General features: G+C 43.3%; 1 protein-coding gene across 1 annotated transcript in view; it reads left to right on the forward strand.

Annotated features, from left to right (window-relative positions):
* Positions 1-24,902, forward strand: part of LOC124713235 (collagen alpha-2(IV) chain) — a 104,480-nt gene that overhangs the window by 36,911 nt on the left and 42,667 nt on the right. Inside the window, exon 2 of the mRNA XM_047242935.1 lies at positions 13,961-14,297. Coding sequence (XP_047098891.1) covers positions 13,961-14,297 — 337 coding nt within the window. The remainder of the gene's footprint in view (positions 1-13,960; positions 14,298-24,902) is intronic.

Raw genomic sequence — 24,902 nt, forward strand, 5'->3', positions numbered from 1 at the left:
ACATGCACATTACATGACTAACACTGTTAAATACTGCTTCTGTTCAATGAACAAATACTTTAACTGATCATAAGATATGATTAGATAGTTCACTTCTGGAAACCTTCCACTGTTTGTATATATTTGTTTGTGTCGTATTTCAATTTATTCTACTTAATTTTCGTTTTGACCTATAAATTATTTTCATCCTTCGAGCAAAGATATATTTTACTGTGCCCATATTCTCTATGTAGCGGTTGTAGCTTAACATCTTTACTATTCTAACGTCTTTAAAAACGTTTTTCTTGCTTATGTAAAGCCGGGCAATGCTTTGAAACTGTTTAGCGTGTGTGCTACCATAAAACATAGAATGGTGTGTATTTAAGCAGTTTCCAGAGAATTTGACAGCAGTGACATACTACATCTGCCAAAATGTGTTAAATTTAGAGTATAACATAAATACGCGACGCATTCATCGTTCAGAAAAAGGAGCAATATAAGTTTCTCCCACATTTCACGTTTTTATAACTTTTTAATCATTCCATGCGTGGTTCTATCAAGGTCGACAAGAAACAAAAGACTTCTCGAAAATTTATCGAATTTTGTACGTAAAAAACTTTTGTTTACCTCCGAGCACAAAAATAATGACTACAAAAGGAAACCTGTAACACCCATCAGCAGACGGATTTGTAATAAATCAGAAATCGGTAATGGTTTGTTTAAAACAAACATTTTAAACCTTAATTGTTGCTGTTTGTAGTTTTAAATTATAAACCTTATAGCTGTACTACAGCCACGATCGAAAATGGGAAAGATATTGAAGAATCCGGCCATGTCACTTTTTTAAAAAAGGAAAAGTTCCGATATGCGTCTCAAGTGCTTTAAGGAAGCCACGAAAGATCAAAATGTGATCACCAGACGCGGATTTCAACTGCCGTCCTCTCGAAAGCGAATCCAGAATCTTAGTCACACAGCCACGTCATGTTAATCGTTGGACTTCGCGGCTCTCTCTTACACGTGACCAGGCATTCTTCATATTTTATTATCACATTCACCAAGACTCACAACATTCGAATTCGGAATGTCACATATCAATAATAAATACTATCTGAATAAAGCTGCATAAATACGCAGGCAAACCGTGATAGGATTTGAATATCGTTTAAAGACAGACAACCAAATACCACTAACACTGCGTCAACACAGAAAACAATGCCGACCCCATAGGGAAACCGGAAAAAGTATGTTTCTCCATGCTGCCAGAAAATCCTTTGCTTATATTAATACTTGTGCAATTCATTATCCGCATCAGACTGGTCACGATACTTACGCCAATCCAATATAAGAAATTCAGCTGCTGAATACGCTATAGAAATGTAATATGTGCGTCCTGATCGAGGTCCCGCGCTTCTGGTGACAAACAGACCCGAACTATTTGAAACAGTTAACGCAGAACAGGGAATCAGCGATCATAAGGCGGTTACGGCATCGATGATTTCAACCGTAAATAGAAATATTAAAAAAGGTAGGAAGATTTTTCTGTTTAGCAAAAGTGACAAAAAGCAGATTACAGAGTACCTGACGGCCCAACACAAAAGTTTTGTCTCAAGTACATATAGTTTTGAGGATCAGTGGACAAAGTTCAAAACCATCGTGCAATATGCGTTAGATGAGTATGTGCCAAGCAAGATCGTATGAGATGGAAAAGAGCCACCGTGGTACAACAACCGAGTTAGAAAACTGCTGCGGAAGCAAAGGGAACTTCACAGCAAGCATAAACATTGCCAAAGCCTTGCAGACAAACAAAAATTACGCGAAGCGAAATGTAGTGTGAGGAGGGCTATGCGAGAGGCGTTCAATGAATTCGAAAGTAAAGTTCTATGTACTGACTTGGCAGAAAATCCTAAGAAATTCTGGTCTTATGTCAAAGCGGTAGATGGATCAAAACAAAATGTCCAGACACACTGTGACCAAAATGGTACTGAAACAGAGGATGACAGACTAAAGGCCGAAATGCTAAATGTCTTTTTCCGGGGCTGTTTCACGGAGGAAGACTGCACTGTGGTTCCTTCTCTAGATTGTCGCACAGATGACAAAATGGTTGATATCGAAATAGACGACAGAGGGATAGAGAAACAATTAAAATCGCTCAAAAGAGGAAAGGCCGCTGGACCTGATGGGATACCAGTTCTATTTTACACAGAGTACGCGAAGGAACTTGCCCCCCTTCTTGCAGCGGTGTACCGTAGGTCTTTAGAAGAGCGTAGCGTTCCAAAAGATTGGAAAAGGGCACAGGTCATCCCCGTTTTCAAGAAGGGACGTCGAACAGATGTGCAGAACTATAGACCTATATCTCTAACGTCGATCAGTTGTAGAATTTTGGAACACGTATTATGTTCGAGTATAATGACTTTACTGGAGACTAGAAATCTATTCTGTAGGAATCAGCATGGGTTTCGAAAAAGACGATCGTGTGAAACCCAGCTCGCGCTATTCGTCCACGAGACTCAGAGGGCCATAGACGCGGGTTCACAGGTAGATGCCGTGTTTCTTGACTTCCGCAAGGCGTTCGATACAGTTCCCCACAGTCGTTTAATGAACAAAGTAAGAGCATATGGACTATCAGACCAATTGTGTGATTGGATTGAGGAGTTCCTAGATAACAGAACGCAGCATGTCATTCTCAATAGAGAGAAGTCTTCCAAAGTAAGAGTGATTTCAGGTGTGCCACAGAGGAGTGTCATGGGACCGTTGCTGTTCACAATATACATAAATGACCTGGTGGATGACATCGGAAGTTCACTGAGGCTTTTTGCAGATGATGCTGTGGTGTATCGATAGGTTGTAACAATGGAAAATTGTACTGAAATGCAGGAGAATCTGCAGCGAATTTACGCATGGTACAGGGAATGGCAATTGAATCTCAATGTAGACAAGTGTAACGTGCTGCGAATACATAGAAGGTTAGCTCCCTTATCATTTAGCTACATAATAGCAGGTCAGCAACTGGAAGCAGTTAATTCCATAAATTATCTGGGAGTACGCATTAGGAGTGATTTAAAATGGAATGATCATATAAAGTTGATCGTCGGTAAAGCAGATGCCAGACTGAGATTCATTGGAAGAATCCTAAGGAAATGCAATCCGAAAACAAAGGAAGTAGGTTACAGTACACTTGTTCGCCCACTGCTTGAATACTGCTCAGTGGTGTGGGATCTGTACCAGATAGGGTTGATAGAAGAGATAGAGAAGATCCCAGGGAGAGCAGCGCGCTTCGTTACAGGATCATTTAGTAATCGCGAAAGCGTTACGGATAGATAAACTCCAGTGGAAGACTCTGCAGGAGAGACGCTCAGTAGCTCGGTACGGGCTTTTGTTAAAGTTTCGAGAACATACCTTCACCGAAGAGTCCAGCAGTATATTGCTCCCTCCTACGTATATCTCGCGAAGAGACCACGAGGATAAAATCAGAGAGATTAGAGCCCACACAGAAGCATACAGACAATCCTTCTTTCCAAGAACAATACGAGACTGGAATAGAAGGGAGAACCGATAGAGGTACTCAGGGTACCCTCCGCCACACACCGTCAGGTGGCTTGCGGAGTATGGATGTAGATGTAGATGTAGATGTAATGCAAAACATACGGAAGAATGCCTCTCAGTGCCCAGCTCGAATTATTGGACGTACACAAAAGTTGTTCCACTCTCCGATGGATGCATATACCACAGGGTGGTTTCATAGTCAGGTAGATTTCTATGAAAGAACGAAACATTTTTGTTGTGCCTCCATGGTTGGTAAGCCTGTTTATTCCAGGGATCGTATAAAGAATTTCAACAATACACACCCTATAGTTCGCTTCTGACAGCTTTCTAAATTAGTCAGTATGTCGACTGCGATTGAAAATGGAGGAAACCGAGTTTCGTGCTTTATTAAACATTTTCATACGAGGATTTGGACCGCAGCGCAAATGAAAACAGAATGGACCAAGTGTATATCCCTCAAAGGAGACTATGTCGAGAACTAAACTGAGTTGTTTACAAAACAAACATTTTTCCTGCTTTTTTACCAGACTTATCAAACTACTCTCGTATTTTCTTTCAGCTAGGTTCCTTCTTCCTGCTTCCACACTCAGTTTACTAAAACAACATGGCCCTAAATAAAAAGAATGTTATGCTACTCATGTTCTCCATCTGCGCCAGCGTGGAATGCTTTGTCTAAACGTGCAGCTCCGTAAAATTTCCATTTAAATTGTAGTCCATGACGTCTGTTATCATTACGACGTGATTTCTCTCTTTAATAACACCGCTTTAGCTGAGGGCCTCAACCTGCGCTTCTAAAGAGACGAGCCAGTGTTTTTAATCCAATACGTGTCCCTGCTCGGCGCTAAGCTCGTCTGAAAGCCGAAGTTAGTATGCTAATTTTATGTTCCCTGCAGAACAGGGAGCAGGACAGGAAAATTCTATTCAGGACGGGACGTGCCCTTTCCTTTCTAACAGATCCAATCCAACATCCTCATAAAAAAGGAACATAGGAATGTCGAGTGTTTAATCCAGATTTTTAAATTTTATACCCGTTTCTGTGCGAGAAATGGTTCTGTCCTACATTAGTTGTCCCAGTGAAATGTGTAAATAACGTGACAAGAGCCTAACTGAAAGAATGAATTTATAAAACTCTTTTCGTTCTCAATCTTGTATGACCCTTCAATGTACGAGGGCTATTCGGAAAGTAAGGAACGATAGGCCGCGAAATGGAAACCAAAGTGAAAATCAAAACTGTTCTATTTGCAAAGGTTAGCTACACCTTCCAGCTACTTCTCTACACAGTCGCCGCTCAGATTTAGACATCTGTTGTAGCGTTGTACCAACTTTTCAATTCTCTCGTTATAGAAGACAGCCGCCAGTGCTTTTCGACAATTTTCTACTCTGGACTGCAGGTCGTTGCCTGTGTCAAAATATTGTCCTCATAGCCAGCAGTTCATTTGAGCAGAGATCAACCTCAAGGGTAGCCAATTACGGACTGTATTGTGGGTGATCAAACACTTCTCATCGAAAACGCTGTAGGAGCATCTTCATTGCGTTCACTGCCCCTGCAGAATGCGACCGAGAATTGCCGTGTAGAACGAACTGCATGGCAGTTATGTTACGTGGATTGCATAGCTTCAGGCGACATCTTTCACCAGGCCCTCATACTTGGCGGGACACGCTAATTTCCAGCCATCTTTACGTTCTCACTGTGACCTCAGAACAGAAAAGTGCGACGTGATGCGATCGACGGGCGTACTAGACACAGTGATTCACACATCTGAGCGAAGCTTCATCAGATTTTCACTGTATTTTCCATTTTGCGACCGATCGTTCCTTACTTTCCGAACAACCCTTGTAATCAGTATTTTCATCAGTTAAGGTTCAAATGGTTCAAATGGCTCTGAGCACTAAGTGACTTAACATCTGAGGTCATCAGTCCCCTAGAACTTAGAACTACTTAAACCTAACTAACCTAAGGACATCAGTTAAGGGATCTGTCACAGACTTGGCTCTTTCAAAATTGCGCCTAGTGATATACGCCTTAAAGTGGAAAAAATTATTTCATTCGTCTTTCAGCAATTAGTAAACGTTTAGAAAGAACTGACTGAAAAAGCTGGAACACAGGGTTCTGGTGAACTGCAACGCATACATCACGCTAGTGCAGCCACTTCTGGAGTGTTGTTCCACTGTTTGGAGTCCTTACCAACTACGCATACCAACACACACCGAAAAAATTCACAGGCTCGTAACAGGTCGGTGAAGCCAATGCCAGAGTGTAACAGAAATACTCGACAACTGAAATGGGGATCCTTGGTAAAAAGTTGGCGTAATTCTCACGAAACTGTGTTGGCTAAATTATAAAACATGTATTCGACGATGACAGTGCGACTATTACCCTCATATCATCGTACATCTTGTCTAGAGACTACAATGATAAGAAAAACAAGGGGCATATCAAGTCAAAGTAAATCCATACTCGGGGACTGAGTAGGAATCCAGTGTTGCTATTGCCGCGAGGAGTGGCCGCGCGGTTTGAGGCGTGAGGCATGGGTGTGTGTGTGTTGTTCTTAGCATAAGTTAAAGTAGTGTGTAAGTCTAGGGACCGATGACCTCAGCAGTTTGGACCCTTAGAAATTTACTCACATTGGACATCTGAACAGCGTTGCTATTATAGGCAAGGTCCTAGTGGAGGTAGTTTCCCATTGTCTTCCACCGACTTGCTGTGAAGCGTCAAGCGTGCATCTGTGCCATGTAGATGAGTTTCTTGAGTGCTTGTGCAGCTTGGATTTGGTTGGGTGTGTGTTTTTATGGATGAAGGAAAGTGAGAGATGAAACCTCCCCTCGAATAGCTTAACGTCCACATCCGACAGATGGATCACCATCAACAGTCTAAAATGCTCTCACTTCATGAGACACAGCGGAGAGGCTTGGAATTTAATCCGGGGCACTGGAGCGAAGAGTGATATTCAGGAACATATAGATAGTCGTTTTTTCCTCGCTCAATAAACGAATGAAATAGGAGAGAAAATCGATTATTTCGGAATGACTTACCCTCAGTGACATCCGCCCGGGTACTGTGCGTGTTAAAACGCCACTTCTGGGATCCAATCCGCCCGGTGGATTGACGACGAGGTCTGTGTGCCGGCCAGCCTGGATTTGGCTTTCACTCTGCTCGGTGAATATCGGGCTGGTACCCACGTCTTGCCTCAGAGTTACACGATTCGCAAACGTTCGGGAAACTCTCGCTCATTTTCGTTTGAATACCAATGCACGCAGACAGTTGGCGTACACACATTTTGTCCTGGGGGGATCGGGGGGAGGGGAGGAGGGGCATCCAGCCCCCTCTTAAACTAATCGTGCCATGTTGTTGTTGTGGTCTTCAGTCCGGAGATTGGTTTGAGGCAGGTCTCCACGCTACTCTATCCTGTGCAAGCTTCTTCATCTCCCAGTACCTACTGCAACCTACATCCTTCTGAATCTGCTTTGTGTGGTCTCCCTCTGCGATTTTTACCTTGCACGCTGCCCTCCGATACTAAATTGGTAATCCCTCGATGCCTCAGAACATGTCCCACCAACCGATCCCTTCTTTTAGTCAAGTTGTGCCATAAATTTCTCTTCTCCCCAATTCTGTTCAATACCTCCTCATTAGTTATGTGACCTACCCATCTAATTTTTAGCTTTCTTCTGTAGCACCACATTTTGAAAGCTTCTATTTTCTTGTTCAACCTATTTATCGTCCATGTTTCACTTCCATACATGGCTACGCTCCATACAAATACTTTCAGAAACGACTTCCTGACACTTAAATCTATACTCGATGTTAACAGATTTCTCTTCTTCAGAAAAGCTTTCCTTGCCATTGCCAGTCTACATTTTACATCCTCTCTATTTCGACCATCATCAGTTATTTTGCTCCACAAACAGTAAAACTCCTTTACTACTTTAAGTGTCTCATTTCCTAATCTAATTCCCTCAGCATCACCCAGTTTAATTCGACAACATTCCATTGTCCTCGTTTTGCTTTTGTTGATGTGCATCTTATATCCTCCTTTCAAGACACTGTCCATTCCGTTCAACTGCTCTTCCAGGTCCTTCGCTGTCTCTGACAGAATTACAATGTCATAGGCGAACCTCAAAGTTTTATTTCTTCTCCATGGATTTTAATTCCTACTCTGAATTTTTCTTTTGTTTCCTTTCCTGCTTGTCCAATATACAGATTGAATAACATCGGGGATAGGCTACAACCTTGTCTCACTCCCTTCCTAACCACTGCTTCCCTTTCATGCCCCTCCACTCTTATAACTGCCATCTGTTTTCTGTACAAATTGTAAATAGCCTTTCGCTCCATGTATTTTACCCCTGCCGCCTTCATTCCGAGACTGCGCTGATGAGAGAAAGGCAGGAAAGAGGAAGACGATGTACCCTTTGCCACAGATTGCATGTCTTGCAAGTTTCATGCATCAGGAGAAGCTCCAAGGTACATAGACGATGCAGGGTATGTCAGTACGCTGTATGCTGACATTTATTGTACCATGAGCGTTCTGGAGATGGTCGCTTAGTCAGCTGAAATTAGGTTTCACACTTTTTTTGTTTTATAATGTACACGGTCTGGACAACTGAAATTTTTTTGGAATGTTTTTTTAATATTAAGATCTCTATATTTGATCACTCTCTCCTTCAATGAGAATGTAAGATGTAGCTAAGAGTCTGTAGAGCAAGGATGTAGCACTTGATTGCAGAGGAGAACTCATTGCGAACAGTTTCCTATAGACCACTTGTGCTTCCTTGTACTTAGATCATACCAATATCATATGATTCAAATCGGTCTCGTTTGATCCTGATCATTACTTCCAGGAAGCGGGTTTTTTAGTAGACGACAATGTGTAGAGTAACATCCCTGTCCCAGCCGCCTACGAAATATGGACGTCACATGAGGTTTCCTTAGCTTGTCAATCGATCTATAATCGACGAGAAATTTTCGGCTATATGGCCACTAGGTGTATGCCCTTATGTTGCTGAGGTACACGCCATTCACGGATCCAGTTGCAGTATCCAGCTTTCTTTTCATAGGTTTGTAATCAGTGTGAGGTACTGATGTTGGAGGGACGTGTCCTTCTAAAAAATTTTTTTTTAGCTAGAAGGTCGACTATTTCGCTACGGAAAATGCATGATGCTCTTTCATCAGTATCAAATGCACAACTATGTAATGTTTCTTTGATTTTGTGATGAGCTCCAGCGTACGAGGTGGCTATAATCAAAGTGCAGCTGCCTCACGGAGATCCAGTGTGCGCTACAAATATCGTATGGCAGCGAAATTTGGTAAATATTCTAATGCTTTACTGCGGAACCGATTGACGCTGGAAAACAAATTAGTTCCATCGTGGCCTTCAGGTGCAAATCTGGCACTGTACTCTGTTTATACGACATTATAACGTCCACAGTATCATTTGACGAGCCAAATGTGCGTGAACAATATGGCTATCGAGAAGAGAGGCGGTGCGCTGTTAGTGAAACTGCGTTATGTGAACACCACCAATTACAGTGCTGCATTGAGAGAATACCGCCGACTGAAAGGTCTGACGAAGGGTCCCATGACATTAAATGGATTAAAGAAGGTGATAAAGAAATACGAAAACACAGTGAACTTGTTGTGGCAACTGGAAGAGGAAGGCGTCCTAACCTGGTGGATGCTGTAACCGACCATGCAGCATGTGCCCGGGTAATGCTTGTGCTCATTCTGTCTGACGATAACTACCTATCTCGTGGTCAACAGTCCGAAAGTTTGCAGTTTATTTTATACTGGTAGGCCCATAACGTCCAGCTGAAACATCATGATTTGCAGCAACGTTCTAAATTTGCTCTTCTGTTTCTGGCACCAGATCGAAGTCGATGACATGTGGCAGGGCAACATTCTATAAAGTGACGAGACACATTTTACACTATAGCGTGCAAAATTGCCGGATTTGGGATAATGTTAAACAGCGTGTAACCTCCCAACTGATAAAATAAGTATATCATTGACATTCAGTGTAACCTCCCAACAGAAAAAAATATGTATAACATCCCGTAACCTCGCAATAGTTTATTATTCCGTAACCAAGCAATAATAACGTGACTAATCTCTCAATAAAATTGTGCCTCACATATAACCTTTCAATATTTAACTGAGTGTGAATCTAAACCGGTAAATTTGGACGTCAGCAGTGCTGCGTCATGGCCCTGAAAGATCATTCTGAATAAATTGAAACTTCTTACCTCAATGAAGTCACCGGATAACGCGTATATATCTGCTCCTATAATAAATTTTTCTTGCACAGCCCAGTGAAATGCCGGCCGCTAGATTTGTCATGTACAAAAAGAAACAGCTGATTTTTCTTTACGTTAATCGGGATGACCATGGATTGCAGAAATTAGTAAATTCTTTAAATTCAGACGAATGATTGTCCAAGAGTTAATTTTATAAAAAAGATTATTATTAAAAGGTTTTTTTAAACATTTACATGGGACTTGATATAACAATAGTACAAATTTTGTTGTAACAAACTACATATGCGCGCGGCTGCTTTTACGTTATACTACATCACTCAGGCACCGCGATCGCTCCCCACGACCGGTCCTGCCAACTCCATACACCAGACTGTTAGCTACTACTTACTCCTACAGACACTGCTCTTACTGCAGCCAACACTGCTCTCTGGTCCGCGATTCTCTTATAGCTTACATATCGCAGGCAGCGCATGAGCAATCCATCGAAATTACATTTGCTCGAGTGCACTAGCAACAAATTCCTTAGTCATGGATCTCTTACCTAACCCTCCACTGGGGGGGGGTCAAAAATTTGTCAACAAGGGGACTGCACTAGCCGCATGTGGTTTTGTGCTATGTATTCACGAACGCCTTTATTCTCTGTCTGTTCTTCTTTGTAGAGAATACACCCATAGTATATGCCAGGTGTATCGTGATGCTTGCAAGTTATCGAGACCTCCTTTTGAACATCATGTGATTCGTGCTTTGGAAGAGCGCAGCTGTGTGGAAATCTCTGTTTTCACGCAAGATGGGGCAACATCTCATGTTGCTCGCTCAGTGCAAAGTCTGCTTAATGCAACGTGTTATCTGCAGAGGTTTAACAGATGCATGGCCTGCAAGGTATTCTGATCTGAATGTATCTGATCTTTGGCTCTGGGGATACCGAAAAGAACGTTACTTATGTTCCACCCATAGTGTTGCGAGCAGCTGTTGATCACGTCGTTTTGCGGATGCAGCAACTCGTCGACGTCACCGGTGTTCTCGTTGAACAAATTGTGTGACAGGTGGTTAATAATAGATTCAACATTATGTCATTCTCACTTGTTTGACCTTTTCTGCTGGTGTCCTGTACCTAATCCTTTACATGTGGAAACATTTCAATACGTCTTTCTTGCATTCACAGCGCCGGATATACACCTGGTGGCCACCTTTGGAACTAATTCTTTTTCAAATGTACGTCGGTTCCGCACTAACGCTTCAGAATATCTACCAAATTGCGCTGCCGCAAGATAATTACAGCCCACACAGGGCCCTTGTGAGTAGCCACATTTCCTTGTACGAGGGTCACTCCAAAAAAATGCACACTACTTTTTTTAATCCATCTTTTATTCTACATGTTGAAAGTTTTACAGTGTGTAGATACATCCTTCAGGAACAATATTTTCATTTCTCCACATAATTTCCACCCCTCTCCACTGCCTTACGCCGTCTTGGAACCAGCGCCTGTATACCCGCACGGTAAAATTCTGGATCAACCTGTTGGAACCACTGTTTGGCAGCGTGCACAAGAGAGTCATCGTCTTCAAACCTTGTTCCACGAAGAGAGTCTTTCAGTTTCCCAAAGAGGTTTCAGTGTTGTGCATCCGAGTTTTGTGATCGCTTACATGGTTTTTTTACTGACATGTGGCTGTGCATTGTAGTGCAATAGCAAAACATCCTCCTTTTGCCTTTTGCAGTGTCATCACATATGGATTAGAATTTATGGTGGTTCCACTTATCATGATGTTCACAAGCAAGAGTCCTTCAGAATCGATAAACACCATAGCCATAATTTTTCCAGCAGAAGGTGTGGTTTTGAATTTTTTTTTCTTGGGTGTATTTGCAAGATGCCACTCCATTGATTGCCTCTTCGTCTCTGGTGAAAAATGATGGAGCCATGTTTCATCACCTGTCACAAGTCTTCCAAGAAATTCATCTCCACCATTCTCGCACTGTTCCAAAAGCTCGCTGCATACCGTTTTTCTTGTTTCTTTGTGAGCCACTGTCAACATACTGGGAACCCACCTGGCACAAACCTTTTTAACGCCAACACTTTCAGTATTCTGCAAACACTTCCTTCCCCTATCCCAACGTAGCATGACAAGTCATTCACTGTGATGTGTCTGTCAGCGGTCACCAATTCGTTAACTCTCTGCACATTGTCTGGAGTGTGTGCAGTACGAGGCCTGCGCTGTGAGGACAATCCTCAATATTGCCGTGCCCACTTTCATCACCAAACCTGCTTGCCCATCGACTAACTGTACTGCGATCGACAGCAGTATCTCCATGCACCTTTTTCAACCTCTTTTGCATGTTTCCCACTGCCTCGTTTTCACAGCACAGGTATTCTATGACAGCACGCTGCTTCTGACGAACGTCAATTTTTTTTTCCTTTATTGTATTTCAATTCCCCATCAGGGCGGGCTGGCAGCAGCTTATGCACTGCTCTTCAACCAAAAGACATAGAACAAACAATAGAAGACATTTAAAAGTATACAAAGGAGAAAACATGGTGAACATAGATATAAAAAAGGGGGAACATCATGGAAGGCAATAGACAAAAAAAGGGGCGACTGTAAAATGGAGATAAAAACCGTAAAAATGTAGTGCACACAAAAAAACCACACACTGGGACAATTAAAAGAACACAAGGCACAGTATGACCGGAGCATAAAAGCATCGACGGATGGCGTAGCACATAACAAACACTGACAGTGACACTAAGTACAAGGCCAGCACACAATTAAAATCACACCTCTTGACGCACAGGAGAAACAGCACTAAACACAACACTGACGTGGCACACTGACGATGATCAAAACGGAGGAGCTGCCAGGCGCAAGGCGATGAGGGATATCGGAAGAAGGGAGGGAGGGAGAGGAAGAGGGGGGGAGATGGGCAGGGGGCGCGCTGAAGAGGGCCAGGTAGGGAGGGATGTGGGAAGGAAAGAGGCAAAGATGGGGTGGAGGGTCTCGGGGGGGGGGGGGGGGGGAAGGAAGAAATTCTGCTCTGGGAGAAGGAGGGGAGAGGAAAAAGGGGGCCCTGGGCAGGGGGGGGGGGGGGAACAAGGCCAGGTTATAATTGGAAGGAAGGGTAGATGTCACAGCGAAGTCCATCATCTGGGAGGGGGAGGCACTGGAAATTGCCCTGATGAAGGAGATAGAGGGTGTGGAGATGGAGAGAAGTAGGGATACAGCGATAGAGGCACAGCAAGTGCGGGGGGTAGAGAGGAAGGAGGAAACCAGAGGGTGGGGGGATCAAGCCTGTGGACAATGTAAGGGATGCAGAGATGTTGGAGGAACAGGAGGAGATGGGGGAAGGGGATGAGTTCATACAGGAGCCGTGTGTGGGAAGGAAGGTGGATACAGAAGCAAGGCGGAGCGCATGGCGTTCGAGGATTTGGAGGGCCTTGTTAGTCTATGGGCAAGCAGGTTTGGTGATGAAAGTGGGCACGGCAATATTGAGGATTGTCCTCACAGCGCAGGCCTCGTCCTGCACACACTCCAGACAATGTGCAGAGAGTTAACGAATTGGTGACTGCTGACAGACGCATCACAGTGGACGACTTCTCATGCTACGTTGGGATAGGGGAAGGAAGTGTGGGTGCGGAGATACAGGCAACGCTGGCATAACAGAGGATAGGATGGATGAGGGATTTGTAGGTGTGGAGGATGGTAGAAGGATGCAATCCCCATGTCCGGCCAGACAGGAGTTTCAGAAGGCTGAGGCGGGAATGGGCTTTCTGCAGATGGTCTGTAGGTGAGGGGTCCAGGTGAGGTGTCGGTCGAGGGTGAGGCCGAGGTATCTCAGGGTGGGGGTGAGCTGGATGGGACGACCATAAAGGGTGAGGTAGAAATCGTGTAGATGAAAGGAGCTGGTGGTGCGGCCTATGATGATTGCCTGACGAACGTCAAGTGTAGCAGCCATCTTGAAGACATGCTGTGACGGCGCCACTCAAGGGAACAAGTTGAACTAAGTTTGAAAACAAGCGGGAAGGATGTATCTACACACTGTAAAACTTTCACACATGCAGACTGAAAACTGTATTTTTACAAAAATAGTGCGCATTTCTTTTGGAGTGACCCTCGTAACTACCCTGTAGGCAGGTACTGTTGTAACCGCGATGTTGCCACCAGCAGCCGCCTGAGTGTCCCGTCGTGCGTGTTTGCAGCATGTGCCGCGTGGGCGCGCTGCTGCTGCTGGCGGCGCTGGTGGCGTGTGAGGGCGCCGCGGGCCAGGGCCCGGACGCGGGCGAGCAGCGGGGCCCGGCCGACGCCGCCGCCTTCCTGCGCATGCGCGCTGCTGGCGGCGACGGCGACGGGAAGGATGCGCTGCTGGAGAAGCGCGCGCCGCTGCTCGGCTTCCACGGCGTGCGCGGCAAGAAGGACGACCTGGACGAGCTGGACAAGCGCGCCCCCTCGCTTGGCTTCCACGGCGTCCGCGGCAAGAAGGACGACGCCGACGATGACGACGGCTTCGACAAGAGGGCGCCCATGCGCGGCTTCCAGGTGAGCCTCAAAGAGGTACACTGCAAGCGACAGCTTGAATTCTCGGCAATGGCAACCAACTGCCCACTTTGACTCACAAGGGGAGGCCACGACGTTTGGAACGGGGATTTACTGTAAACTTCGTACACTCGTAGTACTCCATGAGGACAACAAAATGTGTAAGCAGTAACGCGTACTTCTCAAGCGTTATTGAGAAAATCGCAAGATAATATCGCTCGTCGAATATATATCTGTGCGTGGCCATTTTAACCACGAAGCGGCTGCAGCCAAGTGGTTCAAAAATTGTTCAAATGGCTCTGAGCACTATGGGACTTAACTTCTGAGGTCATCACTCCCCTAGAACTTAGAACTACTTAAACCTAACTAGCCTAAGGACATCAAACACATCCATGCCCGAGGCAGGATTCGAACCTACGACCGTAGCGGTCGCAAGGTTCGAGACTGTAGTGCCTAGAACCGCTCAGCCATCCCGGCCGGCACAGCCAAGTGGTGCTGGCACGGTAGCTCCGCGTGTTCGGTCAGAGCGTTTGCTTCCTTTTCTAATAAAAAAACTGAGCGAACAGATGAACGAACAGACTGAACGGGTGTCATCGGACGTCTGCCCTGAACAAATTCAACTAACAATATAGAACAAAATATTAAAAAAAAAAGTTTTTGGCTTCAAGCCGCTGGATCGTTGGATCGAGTTCCGTTCGTCAGTCGTTTTTTATTTTCAATACAGTCATTTTCTTTATTATTTACATTACAGTTGATATAGTGGGGAAAATACGTGTAATCGGATGAACTTTTTACATTTTCAGTATCACTTAATGCGTTTGGTCTTTACTAGTCGATACTTATGAATATTATATTATTTGTGATAATAAAAATTAGTAGACTGCCAAATAACATGGTAAATTTAATAAAATTTCATCCGATTACACGTATTTTTCCCATTACATCAATTGTAATATAAATAGTAAAGAAAGTGACTGTGTTGAAAATAAAAGAAGAACTAAGGAACGGAACTCGATCCAGCGATCCAGCGGCTTGAACGCCAACCACTTCTTTTTTTTAAAAAAAAAAAACATTTTGTTCTATATTGTTCGTTGAATTTGTGCAGGGTGGACGTCCGACGACAGCCGTTCAGTTTCTTCGTTCATCCGTTCGCTCAGTTTTTATATTATAAAGGAAAGCTAATCCTCAGACCGAACACGCTGAGCTACCGTCCCGGCACCACTCGGCTGCAGCCGCTTGACGGTTTAAATGGCCACTCACAGATGCATATTTGACGACCGAAATTATCTTGCGATTTTCTCAGTAATGCTTGAGAAGTACGCGCTACTGCTTACACATTTTGTTGTCCTCATGGAGTACTACGAGTGTACGAAGTTTACAGTAAATCCCCGTTCCAAACGTCGTGGCCTCCCCCTGTCAGTATAACTAACGGACGGCGTAAAATAAAAATTTCTATTAATTCTTATGATCTCTAATCTATTATTTAAACGGACCGTGGACTTTTTTATACTTTTCTTTCACTTCATTCATGAGTAGAGCAATCTGTTCGAGGGCTGTGGGACCCATTCTGGGGGCCAGAGCTTTACAAATATCAAGTGAGGTGGTAGTGCGACGGAGGGTACCACAACCTTAAGTATTTGGAAGGGCATCTCTGTTTCCGACATTTGCCTTACACCCAAGGAAAATAGTTGGCAAACCTTGAACTAAATCGACTGACTGAAGCAATTTTTTGTTTGTCTCTTTCTCAGTATGTCCCAGACAATAGTGTGAAAGCCTTTCGGATGTTACGGTGCTTGTTTATGTGTGTAAGTTAGTGAAGACAACATAGTGAAGACGATAATTGGCTCGACATCTGCAGTTCATCTGCCATCGTTGTTGACCTGAGTGGACATAACGTATAAATTAATTGGTTCAAATGGCTCTGAGCACTGTGGCACTTAACGTACAAATTAATTACACAGAAACCAGATGGCAGTTATAAGAGTCGAGGGACATGAAAGGGAAGCTGTGGTTGGGAAGGGAGTGAGACAGGGTTGTAGCCTCTCCCCGATGTTATTCAATCTGTATATTGAGCAAGCAGTAAAGAAAACAAAGCAAAATTCGGAGTAGGTATTAAAATCCGTGGAGAAGAAATAAAACCTTTGAGGTTGGCCGATGACGTTGTAATTCTGTCAGAGACAGCAAAGGACTTGGAAGAGCAGTTGAACGGAATGGACAGTGTCTTGAAAGGAGGATATAAGATTAACATCAACAAAAGCAAAACGAGGATTATGGAATGTAGTCGAATTAAGTCGGGTGATGCTGAGGGAATTAGATTAGGAAATGAGAGTATTAAGGAGTTTTGCTATTTCGGGAGCAAAATAGCTGATGACGGTCGAAGTAGAGAGGATATAAAATGTAGGCTGGCAATGGCAAGGAAAGCGTTTCTGCAGAAGAGAAATTTGTTAACATCGAGTATAGATTTAAGTGTCAGAAAGTCGTTTCTGAAAGTATTTGTATCGAGTGTAGCCATGTATGGAAGTGAAACATGGACGATAAATAGTTTGGACAAGAAGAGAATAGAAGCTTTCGAAATGTGGTGCTACAGAAGAATGCTGAAGATTGTAGATGGATAGATCACATAACTAATGAACAGATATTGAATAGAGTTGGGGAGAAAAGGAGTTTGTGGCACAACTTGACTAGAACTAGGGATCGGTTGGTAGGACATGTTCTGAGGCATCAAGGGATCAGCAATTTACTATTGGAGGGCAGTGCGGAGGGTAAAAATCGTAGAGGGAGACCAAGAGATGAATACACTAAACAGATTCAGAAGAATGTAGGTTGCAGTAGGTACTGCGAGATGAAGAAGCTTGCACAGGACAGAGTAGCATGAAGAGCTGCATCAAACCAGTCTCAGTACTGAAGACCACAACAACAACAACAGGTAAATTACAGCTACACGATTAACTGAAAACACAAAAATATACTCTAGGACAAAAGAAGACACACCACGTGGAATTATGCGAATGGAAGGAATGCAGTAGATGTGATGTACGTGTCCAGACAAACAAATCCTTACAGTTTCAGAAAAATGACATGATTTAGCGAAGAGAAATAGCTTCAAAAACTGAGAAAGTCAGTTAAGCAATGGACCAGCTATGGCCCTTGTATAAGCAGATATTCGGCGTAACGTTACTTGACAGAGTTGTTGGATGTTTGCTGAGGTATATCGAGGCAAATTCTGTTCAGCTGGCGCTTTAGATCGTCAAAATTCGGAGCTAGTTGGAGAGCCTTGCCCATAACGCTTCGAACGTTCTCTACTTGGGAGAGACCTAACAGGCCAAGGTAGGATTTGGCAAGCATGGAGACAAGGAGTGGAAACTCTCACCGTGTGCAGGCGGGTATTACCTTGCTGAAGTATAAACCCAGGATAGCTTTCCATAAAAGACAACAAAACAGAGCGTAGAATATCGTCGACGTACCGCTCTGGTGTAAAGGTACCGCGGATGACAACCAAAGCGGTCTTGCTATGAAATGAAATGGTATCCCAGACCACCGTTCCTGGTTGTCGGGTAGTATGGTGGGTGACAGTCAGGTTGGTATTTCATCGCTGTCCAGTTTGTCTTCTGACACGTCTTCGCTGGTCATCAGAGCTCAGATCTACTCCAGTCAATGACATTCCGGGTCTGAAACGTTGAAACGTGTCTGGAGATCCCTGGACAATGGTGGGATACCAACGTGACTGTCGCCACCACACGGCCCCCCAGCCAGAAGTGATGGTCTGAGCTGCCATTTGATTTCATTGCAGAACCCCCTTGATTGTCATACGTGGCACCCTTACACCACAGCGGTAGGTCGACGATATTCTAAGCACCCTTTTGTTGCCCTTCGTGGTAAACTACCCTGGGCTTATAACTCAGTAAGATGAAGCCCGCCCGCATACGGCGAGAGTTTCTACTGCTTGTTCTCGTGCTTGCCAAACCCCACCGTGGCCACCCGGAATCTCTCCCCAATTGAGAACGTTCGGAGCTTAGGCAGCGTCCCCCAATCATCTCAGGATTCCAAGATCCAGAAAGCTAATTGGACAGAACTTCGCACGACAACCGTCAGGAGGACGCCCAACAAGCCTGTCAATCAATGCAAAGCCGAATAACTGCTTACATAAGAGCCAGAGGTGAACCAACGCATTAATGACTTGCACAATTTTTGAAGTTCTCTCTATTGAATAAATCATCTAATTTTTCCGAAATTGTAATCGTTTGTTTATCTGGATATGTACATCACATCTACCTATTACCGTCCCATTCCGATAATTCCTTCGTGATGCGTCTTTTTCTTTCCTTAGTGTGTATACACAGATACGGTAACAAAAGCAGAGGATTTAGTAGGACTTTAAATACTCCTTGTCATTACTAAATACCAGGGGAAGTGTCGTACCGACTAGCACACTGGACTGCCGTTCGGGAGGATGGGGTTGAATTCCACTTCCATTCATCCAGAGAAAAATGCCAATATTTTCTGCTGAATAGAGCACGGTGGGTTTCTCATTCTTCCTTCCATCGCAAACTGAGCTCGTCGTCGACTGGACGTTGAGGTCTTGCTTCTTTTACTTTTACTTATTAACTGAAAAAAAACCAAAGGAACTGTATAAGTAAAGCGGGAAAAGGAGAAAAGTTTGTCTCGATTGTGCCCTTAGTATGGAGGAAACAGAAGAGAAAAGAAATGTGTAGCCACTTGACTAAAAGACGCGATCGGTTGATAGGACACATACTGAGGCTTCAATTAAGCGTCCATTTCGTAAATGATGGAAGTACTGGGGGGCAAAAACTGTGGAAAGGACGAAGCCTTAACTACAGTAATCAGACTTTAAATGGATGCAGTAGATTTGGAAAGAGGCTGAGAGGTCAGTAATCAAGAGTGTGCTCAGGATACAGCTTTCCCTAGGCACATCGCTTGCGCCACTGAATTTTGAATTATGTCCATGATATAACACATCTGAATCGAGGCTATTAAATTTGGAACTGAGAAGTAGCTGTTCGCTCTAAGAGAACACACGGTCCAGTCACGTTACTGTGATCACCACCTGCGTTTTATGACAACGTCCAATAACCACTGCAGATGGCAGGTGGCACCACTAGCTGTGGAGGGAATTGTAAGGTGTCCGGAGGACACGGAAAACAGGAAGTCGTTGTCGTAATGGAAAACGGGATCGATTTATCTAACGTCCAAAAGGGCATGATAATTGGCGTTCAGGCCGAAGATGGAAGCATTTCCGAAACGGCTACGTTTGTAAACTGTTCACGTGACGCCGTGATTAAACTATACCGTGCATGGCAAAATGGCGCTCTCTTAAACCAGCGCCGAGGCAACTGTGGTGCAGGACCGGTCATGGAAGGCAAGGGTTAACGTGGCTGTGGAGATGTGTATGGGCGAATAGACGCGCAACTGTTAAGCGACTGTTCGCTAGGAACACCGTCTCCCCAAAGACGGTTCAACGAACGTTGGTGCGGATGGACCTTCCTAGCCAGTGCCTGGTTCATGCACCCGTGATGTTTGACTGCTGCCGGCCATTGTGGCCGAGCGGTTCTAGCCGCTTCAGTCCACAACCGTGCTGCTGCTACGGTCGCAGGTTCGAATCCTGCCTCGGGCGTGGATGTGTGTGATGTCCTTAGGTTAGCAAGGTTTAAATAGTTCTAAGTCGAGGGGATTGATGACCTCAGATATTAAGTCCCATAGTGCTCAGAACCATTTGAACCATTTGACTGATTGCTTTTCATCGGCGACGAAGGCTGGAATTTGCACGCCAATACTGCAACTGAACGTCCACAGAGTGCCGATAGGTGACCTTTTCAGACGAATCACATTTTATGCTGCATCGGAAAGACGGCTATTGGTGTGTATGGCGTGAAAGTCTGAAATCACCCTGCAAGAATGGGAAAGTTTTCGTGGCATTCTCTAGATCATCTCGTCGTCCTGGAAGGCACAATGTGTCAAAACAAGAACGCACCTAAGCTTAGAGACGATGTTCAGTCTAAATTCATGTGGTGTCTTCCCGGTACGATAGCATCTACCAGCAGAACAATGCAACATGTCACACGGTTAGCTTTGTACGTCCTTGTTCGCACTGTGGATCATCAGCCATGAATCCGAGCGCACTTAGTCAAGGCGGTTGTGTCGATATTTTTCTACATCCCCGTCGATACCTTCCAGAATCTCCATTCACTCTCTTCCTGGACGTCCGCGCTGCAAAAGGTAGTTGTTCAAGCTTTTGACAGGCTGTCACGTTAATGTGACTGAACTGTGTAATAGTAATAACTATAATAATAATTCAATAGAAATGACAGCTTATATGAAGTTTAAGACCGAACGAGCTGGCACAGTGGTTAGTACACTGAACTTGTACTCGGGAGGATGAGATTCAAATACGCTTGCGACCACTCAGATTTAGGTTTTCCGTGATTTCCCTAAGTCACTCCCGGCAAATTCCGGGATGGTTCCTATGAAAGGACACGGCCAATTTCATTCGCAATCATTAAAACAATTCGAACTTACGGTCGTCTGTAATGATCCCGTTGTTGACAGCGCGTTAAACCCCAGTCTTTCGCAACTGAGCATCAGCTCACAGTTGCTTTCATTTTGTGAAGACGTGAATATTTGATGAGCAACAAATAACGTGGAAACATGTAAAAAGCTCAACTTCTTAGGCGCTGAGCAAATAACTATATAATTATATTTCTGATATTGTTGATGAAACTGACTTTTTTTTCGTGTTCTGTTGTTAGCTAATACTCTAGAGCTCCGTTACCAGTAGCGTCCGTTCAACTGCTGTGATAGACACGAGTTCTTCGTTGATGGTGGCAGTTAACTGATCTACTACAGCACGTCAGGTGGCCGCTTCACACATAACCTGAGAGCACATGTATCACCTTGGAGTGAAGTAGATGGTGTAGAACTGCACCAAGAGGTCATGTGACGCACCATCGCTGATGTAAGTCATGACGGTGAAGTGGCATATATGTGCCAGTGTGGTATCCGGACTCATTGCAGTAGGATGGGTCAGCAATAAACGTGACAGAATGGCAGAAAAGAGCTACCGTGTTTGAGCGTGGCCATGACAACAACGTGAACGAAATTGTCCTAACCGAAAGCGACTAGAGACGAATCACATCCTTCGTGAATGGCAGGAACTGTTGCTGTCAGAGAATGTTTTTATGTTGACATTAGGCCCTACTGTCCGAGCACCCATTTTATGCAGTCATATGCACAAAAACACAAATTCTTCAATGTAACATAAAATGACACATTCTTAAAAGTATGGATTAGAATTCTAAATATTGGTTCGCCCCTTTTGTCCCGAAAATCGATAATCATCCTTTACTGCAAATCAGAGCAGTGAGCGACATGGGTGCATTCTGCCATTTCTCTTATACAGGGTGTTCCACCATTCTTATTACTCACTTTTAATAGTCGTAGAGAGTACGTAATATATAAAATCTCATACGGGAATAACTTTCCCAGTTACAGTTTATTTCCATTTCATAAAGGAAAATTCCACGGCTTTTTAACTCTCTTGTCAATTTTGATGGTGTTTTTGTCTTTTGTCGTATTCGGGCGTGACAGACTACGAACATCGCTCGGGCATTTTTTTTTTTGGGGGGGGGGGGTCCTATGAAGCTATGTTTTTAAGACCCTGTACAGTCAGAGGATACAGTCAGAGGAAGACCTGGCTGCGCAGGTTACAACGAGTGCTGCAAAAATGATTTACCACTGACCGAATATTTGTATTCTAGTCTTTCAAACTTGCGTCTACGAACTGGTTACAGTAACATTATTCAATAGTGATGATAATCTGTAGGCGTTTTTTTCTCGTCTGTTGATAGTACTTGAGATATCAGTCGCCAAGAAGATGCTCATAGTGCTTATATTATTGTCTAACGTAATTAAAACTTAAACAAAGAAACTAGTAGCTTTACAGCTTTCAAATATCACAGTTATGAAATCAAAACGCTTTTATTTAAAGAGATATAAGTACATAAAATGAAAGAAAACACCGTAAAATATGCACACAGATACTAAAATGCTGCTGGTAAATGCACTTTGTCATAAAATTCTGCCAAATAATAAAAACCGTAGTCACTGTCTTGATTTCACTCTCCCTCTTCCACCTCACAATCCTAATACTATACGACTGCTCACTGCTCGTTACGTGGAAAAGTAGTCCCAGTATGTAGTTGTACCTATCCTTCGCTCTGAATTCTCATGGAATTTCAGACTTTTTAGTTATAAGTCGTCCGATATCAAATCCAGTTTCGTTATTTATTTATTTATTTATTGTTCCGTGGGACCAAATTAAGGAGAAGTCTCCATGGTCATTGAACGAGTCAATACATGAAATTATAACACGATAGTAGAAACAGATAAAATGAAATACAAGAAACATATTCAGGCGACAATTCATAAGTTTAAATAAAGAAAATCAACAATGTAACACTGGAATTTGCTTAATTTTTCAGCTCTTGCAGGAGCTCCTCGACAGAATAGAAGGAGTGAGCCATGAGGAAACTCTTCAGTTTAGACTTAAAAGCGTTAGGGCTACTGCTAAGATTTTTGAGTTCTTGTGGTAGCTTATTGAAAATGGATGCAGCGGAATAGTGCACTCCTCTCTGCAAAAGAGTCAAGGAAGTGCATTCAACATGCAGATTTGATTTCTGCCTAGTATTAACTGAGTGAAAGCTGCTAACTTTTGGGAATAAACTAATATTGCTAACAACAAACGACATTAAAGAAAATATATACTGTGAGGGCAATGTCAGAATTCCCAGACTATTGAATAGGGGTCGACAAGAGGTTCTCGAACTTACACCACATGTAGCTCGAACAGCCCGTTTTTGAGCCAAAAATACCCTTTTTGAATCAGAAGAATATGACATAAGCGTATGAAAATATGCGAAGTAGACTACTTTTCGTGTTGAACTGTCACTTATTTCAGATACTGTTCTAATGGTAAATAAAGCAGCATTTAGTTTCTGAACAAGATCCTGAACATGGTCTTTCCACAACAGCTTACTATCTATCCGAACGCCTAGGAACTTGAACTGTTCCGTCTCGCTAATAATACGCCCATTCTGTCTGATCAAAATATCAGTTCTTGTTGAATTGTGAGTTAGAAACTGAAAAAACTGAGTCTTACTGTGGTTTAGCATCAAATTATTTTCCACAAGCCATGAACTTATTTCATGAAATACATTATTTGATAATGTTTCAATATTACACACAAGACCCTTCACTACCAAGCTGGTGTCATCAGCAAACAGAAATATTTTTGAATCACCTGTAATACTAGAAGGCATATCATTTATATAAATAAGAAACAGCAGTGGCCCCGGCACCGACCCTTGGGGAACGCCCCACTTGACAGTGCCCCATTGGGACTGAACATCACTACCACTCTCAATATTGCGGAGAATTACCTTCTGGTTTCTGTTCTTAAAGTAAGAGGCGAACCAATTGTAAGCTACTCCCCTTACTCCATAGTGGTCCAACTTCTGCAGTAATATTTTGTGATCAACACAGTCAAAAGCCTTCGTTAAATCAAAGAAAACACCTAGCGTTCGCAACCTTTTATTTAATCCGTCCAAAACGTATATTTGACAGCAAATTATATGAATTTAAATGCTCCAGTAACCTTGTATATACAACCTTCTCGATAACTTTAGAAAACACCGATGGCATAGAAATAGGTCTATAATTCTCAACATTATCCCTGTCTCCCTTTTTATAAAGTGGCTTCACTACCGAGTACTTTAATCGGTCAGGAAACCGACCACTCTTAAAGGATAAGTTACAGATGTGGCTAAGTACTGGGCTAACATACATAGAACAATACTTCAGTATTCTGCTAGATACCCCGTCATATCCATGAGAGTTCTTGGTCTTTAGTGATTTAATTATTAACTCAATCTCCCTCTTGTCAGTATCATCGAGGAGCATTTCAGGTAACAGTCTCGGAACACTTTTTTCTACGAGCGCTATATGATTCCCTGTTGGGACTAGGTTTCTATTTAGTTCACCTACTATATTCAGAAAGTGATTATTAAATACTGTACATATATGCGACTTATCAATAACACGGACATTCCCACTATGCACTGATTCTATATCCTCGACCTGTCTCTGCAGACCAGCCACTTCCTTTACGACTGACCATAGGGTTTTAATTTTATCCTGAGACTTAGCTACTCTATCTGCATACCACATACTTTTTGCCTTCCTAAAAACTTTTTTAAGCACCTTACAATACTGTTTGTAATGGGCTGCTGCATTTAGATTTTGACTGTTTCTAACGTTTTGATATAATTGCCACTGTGTTCTACAGGATATTCTTATCCCTCTAGTCAGCCACCCAGGCTGCCTGTTTGTACTAGCACCATGTTTTGAACGTTCTAACGGAAAGCAACTTTCAAAGAGCACGAGAAAAGTCTTGATGAAAGCATTATATTTATCGTCTACTGTATCAGCACTATAAACATCTTGCCACTCTTGTTCCTTGATAAGGTTTACAAAGGTCTCTACAGCAACTGGATCAGGTTTCCTAAAAAGTTGATAACTATATTTAACATGAGTTTC

Source organism: Schistocerca piceifrons, chromosome 1 (genome assembly GCF_021461385.2).
Source record: "Schistocerca piceifrons isolate TAMUIC-IGC-003096 chromosome 1, iqSchPice1.1, whole genome shotgun sequence".
NCBI lineage: Eukaryota > Metazoa > Arthropoda > Insecta > Orthoptera > Acrididae > Schistocerca > Schistocerca piceifrons.